The sequence below is a fragment of the Halichoeres trimaculatus genome, unplaced genomic scaffold (genome assembly GCF_033239565.1).
Source record: "Halichoeres trimaculatus isolate MK-OKI-2021-1 unplaced genomic scaffold, fHalTri1.1 fHalTri1_scaffold_7, whole genome shotgun sequence".
Classification (NCBI taxonomy): Eukaryota; Metazoa; Chordata; class Actinopteri; order Labriformes; family Labridae; genus Halichoeres; species Halichoeres trimaculatus.
The window spans coordinates 21,194,521-21,207,545 of NW_027437185.1; the positions used below are offsets into that span (position 1 = coordinate 21,194,521).

The 13,025-nt window shown below is 38.3% G+C and overlaps 1 protein-coding gene across 1 annotated transcript; it reads left to right on the forward strand.

Moving 5' to 3' along the window:
• The first annotated feature begins 4,247 nt into the window (after positions 1-4,247).
• On the forward strand, positions 4,248-8,744 carry selenoh (selenoprotein H). Its single transcript, XM_074674358.1, has 5 exons — positions 4,248-4,371; positions 4,747-4,864; positions 6,420-6,562; positions 7,491-7,610; positions 8,576-8,744. The coding sequence occupies exons 1-4, from the start codon at positions 4,356-4,358 to the stop codon at positions 7,595-7,597; spliced, it is 384 nt and encodes a 127-aa protein (XP_074530459.1). The 5' UTR covers positions 4,248-4,355; the 3' UTR covers positions 7,598-7,610; positions 8,576-8,744.
• The last annotated feature ends 4,281 nt before the right edge of the window (positions 8,745-13,025 follow it).

The window sequence follows — 13,025 nt, forward strand, 5'->3', positions numbered from 1 at the left end:
CAGTTATCAGGTCTTACAATTTGGCAGCTTGAGCATCTTTGAGCAAAAAGTCCATCTGTAGGAGTCAGAAGCTTTCCTGTGGCTGTAACTCAAGTGTGAGAGATTCCTGTGTATGTAGAGATGTGGGAGGATGATCTGTTGCTACGTGGCATGCACATGTCCACATTCTGGGGCTCTGGCTGTGGGTGTGCGTTGAGGTATGATTCAGAGAAGGGGAAAACACCAGGATGAAAATGTGACAAGGTGTCCCGGAACCAGCACTCCTCCATAACAGATTAATTTGCACCCTGGTAATGATGGTGATGGTGATGCACACACACGTTCATGTGTTTAAGAATGCAGGGACACATGCACATACATAACATACATCACGTGTGCAAATCCACACTGGCACTCACACGTCGACTATTCAAAATCTGAAAAAGTTTAAAGAAGTTTGGTTGAGTGGCCTTCTAACCTCTCTTGTTTCTGCTCAGGAATGAGTCACAACTTTCACACTTTACTTGCTCTCACCTTCCCTTCCTCCTCTATGTTCTCCTTTCTTTTCTCCTCTCTGTGACGAACGATACTCATAAGTCATCCCAGCCCACAAAGACTGTAGTCTTTATCAGCCTATGCCAGCCTTGAAGAGTTCTACTAAAATCTGAGGAGCACTGCTTTTCAACAACTCACCATCTTCATCCACAGTGGGAATAATGTCTGTCAATCTCTCATGCTTCTTAACCAATTAATGCAAAGAGTTATGATAGTTTCAACCATTATCTCTCCCTTATCAAGAGAAGAGCATCATTTCTGCCAATCACCGCTTCCTCTGATAGTTGAAAAACAATCAATGGGTTACGCTCTCCCCATCATTTGTATAAGAAAGTTATTCCTTGTTGTTTTCCTACCAGAGCAGTGCCATTCCAGCTTTTGATAGACAGTTCCATGAAGGCAGAAAGATTGATAATACACTTGATTAAGCGGCTCTGAACTTTGAAAACAACACACAACCTTCATGATGGATTTTTCTTTCAGCAAAGCATGCAGATGGTAGCATAAAAAGTCAATGGATTCACAGCTTTTGTGAAATGAACATCACAAACTATAATGGTGACCAATACAAGTCCTCTGTCGCAAGCTGTAGTTTCTCTTCATGTTGGAGCTGTAGGCGTTTGTGCCTGGAAGCAGGGTGCTGGGCCATATTTACTGTTTTCTGCTGCAGAAGCACAACAGACCATTAGCAGGCCATTAGCGGGCCATTAACAGTGAAAATGTCTCTGAACTTGTCAGACTTTGATGCTGTGCACTAATCCCACACTGTTCCCATTCATTCTGCCCCAACTCTCAGTCCTGTTTTCTGCCTCTGCCTTACTTCCTCTCATGTTTTGTTTGTGCCTGTCATTCAAGCTGTCACTCAGTCTTTGTCTGAACCCCGTCGCTCTCTGTCTCTCTTCCTGGCACTCACTCTCCACACATGGTTATGCTTTTCTTGGCTAAGCCTGCTTGATCACACGAGTCGGCGCATTCATTTGTGTGTTATTGGCGTGTTTGCTGACGTACACTATCACACATGGCTTATTTGGAGAACTGGGACTCACACATTGACGTCAAAGGCTGCAGAAAATGAAAACTCTGAGATCTGAAAGGAATGAATAAAGTGACTTTTCTCTTCATTTTGGAGGAGAGTGTGTTTCTTAATAGAGTGTGACAAAAAGTGCTGCACATGATTGTTGACTGTGTGAAAACAAAAGCTTCAGTGCTGTATTTCTCTGAACTACCGACAACTCACCAAATACAGGACAAGTGATCCAGAGAGATATTGAGAAGAGATAACTTACAGAAAGACTGAACTATTCTCATATTCACACATACATCAATCTCCCCCAAAAGACTACTATGTGTAAATACAAATAATCAAAATCTTAGACCCAAGTTCACTTTTTTCCTGCAAGCCCAGTACGAGTCCAACATGAAGGCAAGGGTAGCTGACACGTGAATGCAACAATAAACATTTCAGGAAACTCTTCACATGCATGTGGGTGAGGTGATATCTGAGGTTTGAATAATTTTCAAGGCAAGAGCAGTGAAGGTGCTGTTCATTTGTCATTCAACAGAAAAGACTGTGATAGAGCAACTTTGGATTAATTCTGGGGATCAAATATTTCGTTGTTTGTCCCAGACAAAAGTAAAAGTCTTTTCAAGGTTGTTCAATTTTTATTTTCTCTCAGTTATTGCAACAGAGAACGAGCTTCACACTCAGATGTTCTTAGCTTTATTCTTGAGAACCAGGAGATCGATTTGATGTGTAGCTGTAAGCAGCAAACACACACACACACACACACACACACACACACACACACACACACACACACACACACACACACACACACACACACACACACACACACACACACACACACACACACACACAAAAGAAGACTGCTTTCTGCAGACGTTCTGCCTCTTTTCCTCTGCTTGCGTGAGCACAGAAATATCTGAGCAGTAATGACTGTTGGTGGGTATTAATGTGTATGGAAATCTGTACATCCGGTCGAGTCATCAAGAGTTAAGAGAGGAGAGCAGGGTGCAGGCAGGACACATCTGTCCGACTCCTACAGTCTGTCTGCTCATCTGAATGTTTGCGCAAATGGCTAAAAATACACTGCAAAGACAGATGGAGATGAGAAGAGCAGATTTGATAAGGCTTTGTGTCTTGTCTGTGTCACAAAGAGGGACAAACTGAGTGAAAGATTTAATCATATAGCAAAGACTTCAAGAGTGACGATGGCACAGCCAAGATGAGAGTGGGTTTGTAGTTAACAAGCAAACAAAAGAACAGTGTTTTGATGAGTCAATCACACCGCCTCGCTCTGGTAGGTTGTATGGCCCGTGTTTGTTGGCACCGACATTGGCACAGCTTGTGACGTCCTCTAAACAATTTGTCTGAGTGCCCACCATTTTATTGTTAAATACACAGGATTCTATGTAGCTATTCCTGTAACACAATATTTGCTCAGGAGTTTTGGACATTTAAACATGTTCATCTGAACTCCACAGGGTTTTTCCTCTCACTTTCCCTGTGTTTGTTTTGGATGCTGTCTTTCAGCCACACTGCTGTCATCTTCATGATGCAAACAGCAGGAGAAAAAAATGGAGCATTACCCTTGGGCCCTGCATTGATGTGTTTGTTTGCAAGGGATGTTAAACTGGTGTTCAGAATGAAAACACAGAAGAGGAAACTGATCTCAAATAATATTTGTATTTTAAATACTTCCAGACAACATAAATAGAACACCAAACAAAGCCCAACTCCCATGGTTTCGTCCTAAGTCCTGGCACACCATCTGTCTATTGAGAGAAATATCTCACTTTATAAATACAAAGTATTTTATTTTGTTTTCAAAGCACTACGGCTGCAAACAGTTGGAAAAATAAAACAAAGATGGAGAAATGAATTTATTTTTTGACTTTTAGCAATCAACTCAATCATTGTGTCATAGACGACCTTAGGCCTTTTAGTAAGTTAGCTACAAAAACAGTTGGTTATTAAAACATTACATGGAAAACGTATTTTTCATTTGAAGGAAGGTTAGAAAGAAAATTTAAAAAAATGGAGTCCTGGTCAGAAAATTTAAAAATCCCGGCTTTTTAAAATCTGAATAAATTCTTAATTCAGAGAGCGAAATTATATATTTTTTATGGGTCTAACCCATGCCATTTTTTTGGCTAGGCGCGTATATGTGGTTTCTGGATTTTCTGCCGCCAGCTTTAAGCGGATTTAGCGCTTCCACATGTGCTTTTTTTTCTCATCTGGATGATGCTCCTTGGTCTTAGCTCCAAAAAAATGGTCCCTAACCTGCATGAATGCGCTTGTTTTAAAATGGAAATGAATAATCAACACCTCAATGAATTCAGATTTTAAAGGTAACTTGATAATGCTTAAAAAGTTGGGCTATGTCAAGCAGCAAACTGATACGAGCAAAACCAGCAAACCTGTATGAATGCAATTTTTTTAAAATGGAAATGAAAAATCAGCATCTGAATGAATTCAGATTTTAAAGGTAATGTGATAATGCTTAAAAATTTGGGCCGTGTCAAGCAGCAAACTGATACGAGGGGAATGTGGAGGGATAAGCAGTACTCACCTTGCTTGTACAGCTGCAGGACCCATATGAAATGTATGACCAAGCTTAACATGTTTCTGTTCTTTTTTGCTTTGTGGGAAATCAAAGAATATGAAGAAGAAAGATGCAAGAGAAGGGCAGAGCGCGTAAACATGACGTATGGGTGGGCGGGACCTGTGACGTACTGCGGCCAGCACCAGCGATTGGCAGGATAAGTTTGGTTTGGCGCGCGAGAGTTGTGTTGCAGCAATGGCGTCTTCTGCAGGTGGGTGTGCTACCTTTGAAAAATAAAAGCCACAATATGTGAATAATCCGCATGTTATTACTGTAAACTCCATAATTTGTCCACATCTCCGTTGTACCTGTCTCTCTTTTTCAACCTTTTCGTTGAGACTGTATCTTTTTAGCTGCCACGCAACGAATATTGGCTAGCAAGCGTGATGGCTAAGAGCGAAACATAACGTCAAGAGTTGGAGTTTCAACACTTACCTGACAATGTTATGTATTTACAGACAGACGGGTGTTGCATGACCGGCATTATTAATTCCGACTCCCCTCAAACCTCACGTTGTCACTGACAGTTATGCAACCCAATTGCACGTTGATATGAAAACAAACACACCGTTGGTTCCATTTTCAGGGCGTCGGGGGACGAAGCGCAAAGCGGAGCCTCAACCAGAGGAGGCGAAACCACCCGTGGAGGAAAAGACCGTCAGAGGAGAAGAGGAAGAAGGCCAAAGGGTGATCATTGAACACTGGTGAGAGAAGTGCTGCCACACGTAAATACATTATATCCAGGGCTTGACATTAACTCTTTGCTCACCAGCCACTGTGGCTAGTGGTATCCCTGAGTTACTAGCCACTCAGTATTTTCACCGGCCACAATTTGTTGTTGGATAATTATGTTCAATATGATTAAAGCCAATGATAACATGCTAAAGTTTACTTAAAAAAGATTTACAACCTCTTTAAATGTAAATGACCCACACTCAAAACAAGACTACATCAATGTTAATATCCACGGGTCCTTAATCAGGTATTCAGCTCTGATAAAATTGTGTTTAACATTGTGCTCCTTTCATATGAAAATATGCAGTCTATTAAGACATAGTAATTAAAATAGTAGTTTGTTACTGCTTATGATAAAATGGTAAAGGGGATTAATTGAACTGATAAAAACTCAGCAAGAGACACTGTCTGCTTACATATTTATTAACAATTGTAATCAGAAAATCATTTATTTTTTCATGAGAATGAAAATGAAGAGAGGTAAATTAAATTTCCTCAGAGCTTTCATCATCAGAGTCATCTTTTTGCTTGTCTCTCTGCTCCATGTTTGAGATAAAATTCAACCCGCCAAAGTGGCCAGTGGGAGTGGCGGTGTTACCAGCCACTGGCGAAACCTACCTGCATTTGGCCAGTTGGCCAGTGTTAATGTCAAGCCCTGATTATATCACAGCAAGTACACGGATACTTAAACTGAGCTCTTTATCATTCATAAAAGTGACTAAGTTTTCTGTTATTTATTTAATGATTAATAATTTCAATTATTTACTACACTGATTAATGTGAAAGAAATCCTTTTATGTTTCTTAATTTGTATCCCAATCTCATTTATTTCTTTCCCTGATTTAGTTACAGTTGTACTACTCTGAAACCTCCTATGTCAACACTTCTTTTGTGGTATTTAAGTCCTAACAACACTTTCATGCAGAATGCTTCTCGTGTACTCTACAAAATTTCTTAGCAATGGCTCACATATGTTTCTTTAGCTACCATAATTTTGTGAATGTCTACTGACATGAGTTTCTGCTTCAACATGCTTATCTTCATAGTTTCTATCATCTTATGACCTGCTGATCATTTGGCTGCTTGCAGCAGAGTAACCATCATATATCTCTCCCGATGAAGACCTTAATGGCTGATGCTTGGCTCTGTAGCCCTGAACAAGGTTTTATAGTTAATGACCTGATGTCTGTCAAAGATCCCTTAAAGAGGTTTGAGCCTGGATCCCCACACTGAAGACCACCAAAGAGACATCTTTTTGTTCACCTGTTTCACTCAATGATTCTGTTTTTTGACTGCATAGCATTTGTTTAGGTTCTACACGTTGTGTGTTTTCTTTGCCCAATTTCAAATGATTGAGTTAAAATGATTCTTAAACCATCAAAATCTGTTTTTATTTCTATTTTTATACAGTGTTCCAAATTTTTGGAAATGAGGTTGTATTTATTGTATCATATGCACCTACATCATCGTTTCAATTAGTCAACAAAGATGTCCGCCTAAAGAAGAATCTTTTACTTTTGGCAGTAAGAGCTGACGAGTGTATGGGCGTAATGCTGAGGAGGTGAAATCTGCCCTCCTGGCTGCCCACCCTGGACTGACTGTGGTCCTCAACCCAGAGAAACCACGCAGGAATAGCTTTGAGATCTCTCTGCGAGATGGAGGCAAAGGTGAGGATGTCAACATGACTAAATCATACTCTCACATTAAAAGAGTATTACCATCTCATTTTTCAGCCTTTGTCGAAACACCAGAACTCAGTGTCTGTCATGTACCTGTTAACACTTAGTTGGGCTGGGTAATGAGATAAGAACTACTAAGATTAGTACTGCAGGTGAATCTTAATGTTCACAGCATGGAGTAATAAATGTGTCTTCATCCAAATATGACAACATTCAAGAACTGGGGAGAAAAGTGATACTGACAGAAAGGTTAACATGTGCATCAGGATTAACCAGATTTTAATTGGCATTGCGCTTCTGAACATCTGGTAAAGCAAATTCACATCACAAAGTATAAATTGTATTCACCTTTTACCTGGGGTAGTATGTTCACTATGAACCTGAGTTGTAACATCAGGTAATGAACAAAATGAAATCTTGCTAGAACGTGAGCCCAGGCTGAATGTTTCATCTTTAAGCTGCGGTTTGACAGTCAACGGGAGGCTTTGATTACTTGAATGAAACTCGAGGGGGGTGATAGAGTCTGTCGTCTCTCAGCTGAAGGGTTGGGGGTGACATCGCAGCTCCTGCAGTCTCAAGTCAAAATGTCTTTGGGAAAGACACTGAACCCACAATTTCTCTTCCTGTTGTTCAGTGGTGTGTGAATGTGCATGAATCAGATTAGCTAATACCACAGCAATCTCTGGTGGCAGCATGTGACTGATGTGTGGATAGGCTGATATGAATAGCAGTGTAAAAGAGCTCTGATTGGTCAGAATGATGATTAGAGCTCTATAATGATCACAAGTCTACACTGAAAGATAATAGTGTTGTTTTTTGAGGCATTATGAAGGTAAGTGATGACTAAACTTGTGGTCTTTCGGACTTTCCATTGGTGCTTAAAATGACATGGTTTTTCTCTGTTTCGTGTCTTTAGAAACATCACTGTGGACCGGGTTAAAGAAAGGTCCCCCCCGCAAACTGAAGTTTCCTCAACCTGATGTTGTAGTTGCTGCTCTACTGGAAGCGCTGAAGGCAGAGTAAGCACCTGGTGAAGGTTTGTTTCAATGAATTTCTTGACACTAAGTTTTTACTTCTGTAACTTTAATTTTGCTTTTAAATGTGAGTCCTCTAAAGGGGCCTTCAACGGACAGAGCCTGGGTCTGTCGAACATCATTTAAAACTTTAGATGGGAGTTTAGTACAGTATTGGGCTGACATTAACTCAGGCCCGGTTTACACAACAACATTTCACCCCAAAATGCAAAAATGCAGAGCAGAAAAATCTGCATTTACACAGAAATGCTGAGGAACTGAAAATGCTGTAGTTACCATGCCAGGCCTGTCTAATCCAGCAGCTTTTGGTAGATCTCCACCTAACCCATTGGATCCGAGGGGTTGCTTATTCATTGCCCAGGCCCTTCATTCTGACATCTCTCCATTTGGACATGTCCTTAGATTCTGTTTGTGCATCATGAATTTGTTGGCTAAGAGCTGAATTATTCCAAAATTTCTTAAAAGTTGAGCTTAATGTGACGTCAATACATTAAATTACATTTTGATTTATAAAAAGTTTCTTTTTATGTTTCCAACATAAACAACACTACTTCAGAAGCATTGAGGGTGTTCATTATGTGTCTGGCTTCCCTCATACATATTCAATTTCTCCACCCCCAGAGCTATGTGTCATAACCTTAACTCATCTCATGTCTTTACATCTTAAAAGTCACCTGCTGTGGAGATAGGGAAACTTCTTGTTAGTTTGAGCTCTGACGGAGTGTTAGCTGTTACATAAAAGCTTGCAGCCCTGTTATTTTACACTCTGAGGGCAGGCAAAGTTCTGTGGAACACTAGATATGAAGAAACTACCATTTGTTAGAAAAGATTTGACTGTTTGATCAATATTAGATAAGCTACTGCATCCCTGAGCTATGGTCGTGTCAATTCATGACTGGGTTTTCTGGCCTCTGTTTTCTTGAGAAGTTTTTTAAGTTGCTGTTCTTTTCTTTTTTCTAACATGTAGCCAAAAGCTCAAAGGATGTGGCCAATGGAGGCAAAATGATGAGGAGGGACTAACGGGATGCTCTCAGTCCCTTTTCTGATGATAGACGCTCCAACAGCTCTCATCCTCTGGTGACATGGTGACACCTGGTGGATTGTTTTTCCTTACTGTGTTTACCACATTTTGTTATATCTTTTTGTGTTGTTATATCTGTTTTTGATAAATAAAGAATTCAAAATTTTCAAGTTTTTGAAAGATTTGTTTTTGATGGCGTTTGTCTCTTTATTTTCCAGGGCTCCATCTTAAAAGGTAAAGGACTAGTAAAACAGCTCATAGAAAAATTCTTTGGCACTCAGTTTGATTTCTAAAAGAGGAAAATAATTTTGTTTTCACTTCACTAAGGTGATCTGATTCTGCATGTTACTTTTTATTTATTTTAAGTAAATTATAAAATTAACTGAAGTAAATCAGTCAACAGTAAAAATAACTGAAGTTGGCTCAATCATTACCAACTGGAATACTTCGGTGATACACACTGGTGAACCAGTCAAATCATTTTAACAATGACCTGTATTATGTTGCAAGTATTTTGTGTAATAGTGAGATATTTTACACCACATTTTGATGTTCAACCTTTATAGCTGTATTCTTCAGTTAAGAATGCATGGTTTTTAAACATCAGGCTACATCTTTAGACCATGTGCTTTACTTCATTCCCACCCCTGAAGTTGTGGTGTTGTCTTGTCCTTATTTAAATATGGGAAGGATGGAATTTGGAATTTAGCATCTTGCTAACTTTTACCTGTGATGTACTGATGGTAACAGTCAGCGTTTTTGTTTTTAACAGCAGATATTGATAACGGCAGGTGTTGATTTGAAATTCCTTTTGTAAAGACACAGAAAACAGGTTTTACTTTGGCAAATGTACATTGGTGAATAAAACATTTTGCAAGGAGGATAATGAAATTTGTAAGATAGATTTTCCTTTCAACTGATGGATCAAACTTTTTTTTTTCATTTAGTAATACCAAAAGTAACTTACGTAAATTAACAATAGAACACATAGTTACAGCCAGGGGCCAAGATACAGTAATACCCAACCAAGATGTACAAAGACATACACATAAAAAAAAAACAGTAGATAGAAAAATGAATAAAGAAAAAAGAATAGGCTTTTAATTTTAATCGTCCAGAACCGTGCTAGTTACCAAAGCTGAAGCATCGGACTTTTTTTTTTTTTTTTTTTTTTTTTTTTTTATTGAATCATTGACAGCTTCAAGAGTCATAACACAAATACAAATACAATAACAGACTTGACAGGAAAGTTAATAAAATGAAAAGGTAAAGAAAAATACAAAGAGGAAAAAAATAAAATAAAATATAATAGAATAGTGCGAGAATGCGTTTTATGTAAACAAGTTGAGTTCTTTGCAAATGTTGAAAGTTTTTAAAGCCTTAGTGTTTGTGGATTTGGAAATTGTCCTTATATATTGTTCAAGTTCCTTTTTCAATACAAATAACTCTGGTTTTCTGTTCAAGAATTTGCATTTGTGAATGTGGAACTTGGCTAACAACAAGAGGATATTTATAAGGAAGAAAGCATTACTGTCTTTATGGTTATAATAATGACAACCAAAAATAACGTTTTTATAATACAGGTGAAAATCAGAGAAAACAAAATCAGTAATAAACTTGTGGAAGTCCTTCCAAAATCTATAAGTGAAGTCACAGGACCAAAAGAGGTGAGCACATGTTTCAGGATGGTTTTGGCAGAAAGAACAGTTAATATCTATGTCGCTCTTAAATTTTGACATGTATTGTTTTGCAGGGTAGAATCTATGTATCAATTTAAATGAGACCTCTTTAACTTTGTTGGTTAAAAAGAACTTTTGTGGTAACGTCCAGACTTTTCTCCATTCAATATCAGACATAAAGTTTGCCCAGTAGTGTGTTGCTGATGGGATAGAAATGAGGTCATCCTGAAACAAGGCTCTTATCTTGAGGTTCAGAGTTTTGACTGATGAAAAGCAAACTTTACCAAGAGGACACTGTGACACATCAGGAGGATGAAATTTTAAAGGAGAGCTATTAGAGCACCTGAATAACATACATAAACCAGATGGAATAGCATCAAAAACCATTGAAAATTCTCGATGCGTTATTGGTACATTATATCTCGTTAGAAACTCAGAATAATTATATAACAGACCATCAGTTTTGAACAACTGACTTACCAAAATAATTCCATTGTTAAACCAGGTATCTAAATACAGTGTTTTGTTCTTATAAACAATATTGCAGTTGTTCCAAATGAAGCAACTCTGTGGAGAAAAATTGTGCTTGTAAATCAATGTCCATGCTAAAAGAGCCTGTCGATGGAAGTTAGAGAGTTTCAATGGTATTTTTGAAATGTTATAATTGCAGAGCAACAAGAAATTAAGGCCACCTAAATTTGAAAAAACACAGTGTGAAATAAAATTCCACAAAGATGTGGGGTTTTGTAAGTATTTTTTTATCCATTTTATTTTGAATGTATTATTAAGAGCACTGAAGTCAATACAGTTCAAACCTCCTTTGTCATAAGGACTTAAAGTGATAGACTTTCGCAAGTAATGAGTTTTATTTTTCCATAAAAATCTGTATAACATTTTATCAATTGATTTGCAAGTTGTATTATTTACATGTAAAGACTGAGCAGCATAGGTTAGGCGTGAAATTCCCTCTGCCTTTGAAAGCAGAACTCTTCCCTTTAAAGATAAGTCTCTCTGCAGCCAGTGATTTAGGATTTTTTGGGTTTTTTCTATCATAGGAGTGAAGTTTATAGAGCATCTGGAGTCAATATTCCTTGTGACTTGAATACCAAGGTATGTGACAGAGTCCTTTACAGGAATTCCATGAATCGAAGCCTCCAAGCAGTCTTTAACAGGTAAAAGTTCACATTTATTAAGGTTGAGGGACAGTCCAGAGGCTTTTGTAAAGGACTGGATATTGTTAATTGCCACTGATACTTGTGAAGCATCCCTGAGAAAAAGAGCAGTATCATCTGCTAGTTGACTTATAAATATTTCTCTATTAGCGACGATCATACCTTTCAGAGGACTGAGTCTGACATGTAAATTAAGGAACTGCACAGAAAGAAGGAATAGATAGACTGAGAGGGGGCATCCCTGCCTCACTCCACGCTTCAGAGAAAATCTCGGGGAGGTACCACTAGTGAGTTTTATAGAACTATTACTATTGGAATATAGCGTTTGGACTGCATTGCAAAAAGATTGACCAAAGCCAAATTTATTTAAAGCAGTAATAATAAAGTCATGTTCCAATGAGTCAAACGCTTTATAGAAATCTAAAAAAAGAATAAAACTGTCATCCTGCACTAATTCAGGGTAATCAATGATATCTAAAATTAATCTTATGTTATTTGAAATATGACGATTCTGCATAAATCCAGACTGACACTCATCAATGAGAGTATCTAATACAGGTTTTACTCTGTTTGCAAGAATCAGAGCTAGTACCTTATAATCATTGTTCAGTAAGGAAATTGGACGCCAATTATCTAAGAATAAAAGGTCCTTTCTTGGTTTGGGAATTAGGGTGATTAGGCCCTGACATAAAGTAGGAGGAAGTGCACCTCTTTCAATGCTTTCTTTGAAAACTTCTAAAAGAAACGGGGCTAAGCTCTCAGAAAACTGTTTGTACAATTCGGCAGTAAGACCATCCGTACCGGGAGACTTATTTACTTTCAGATTCTTTATAGCATCTACCACCTCATCCAAAGAAATTGTCCTGCCACAGAGTTCCCTATCACTTTCACTTAGCTGTGTGACATTACCTATTGAGTTAAAAAAATCTGAAGCAGCTTGAGGGCAATATTTGGACGAATAGAGATTACTATAAAAATCAGCACAGTGTTTTGCTATGATGTTCTTATCCTTAGAAACAGTTCCGTTAATGTTAAGTTGTAAAATGGAGTTAGTGTTGTATTGGTGTTTCTCAAGTCTGAAGAAATACGCTGAGTTCTGCTCTCCTTCTTCAAGCCACTTGGTGCGAGACCGAACAAATGCTCCCTCAGCCTTATGTTTATAAATCTCATCTAATCTCTGCTGCAAGTCAATCATTTCTGCCTTATCAGACTCACTGAGAGCCTCTGCTGGTTTAGAGGTGAAAAATGCAATCTTACTTATAACTTCAAGCTCCCTAGCCCTCCTTCTCTTTGCCAAATCAATGCTATACTTTCGAAAAAATTTACCAAGTTCATATTTCAAGAGCTCCCAGTTGTTACAAAACATATTTTCAGCTACAGCTTTGCTCCAATGAAGCCTTATCAAACGATTAACTTCAGTAACTACTTCATTATGCTCAAGAATAGTGCTGTTGAGCTTCCAGTACGACTGCATAGTACCAGAGGAGGGTGACAGAGGAACAGTTATATGAATGGTTTTGTGATCTGAAAGAGGTGTTGGACAAA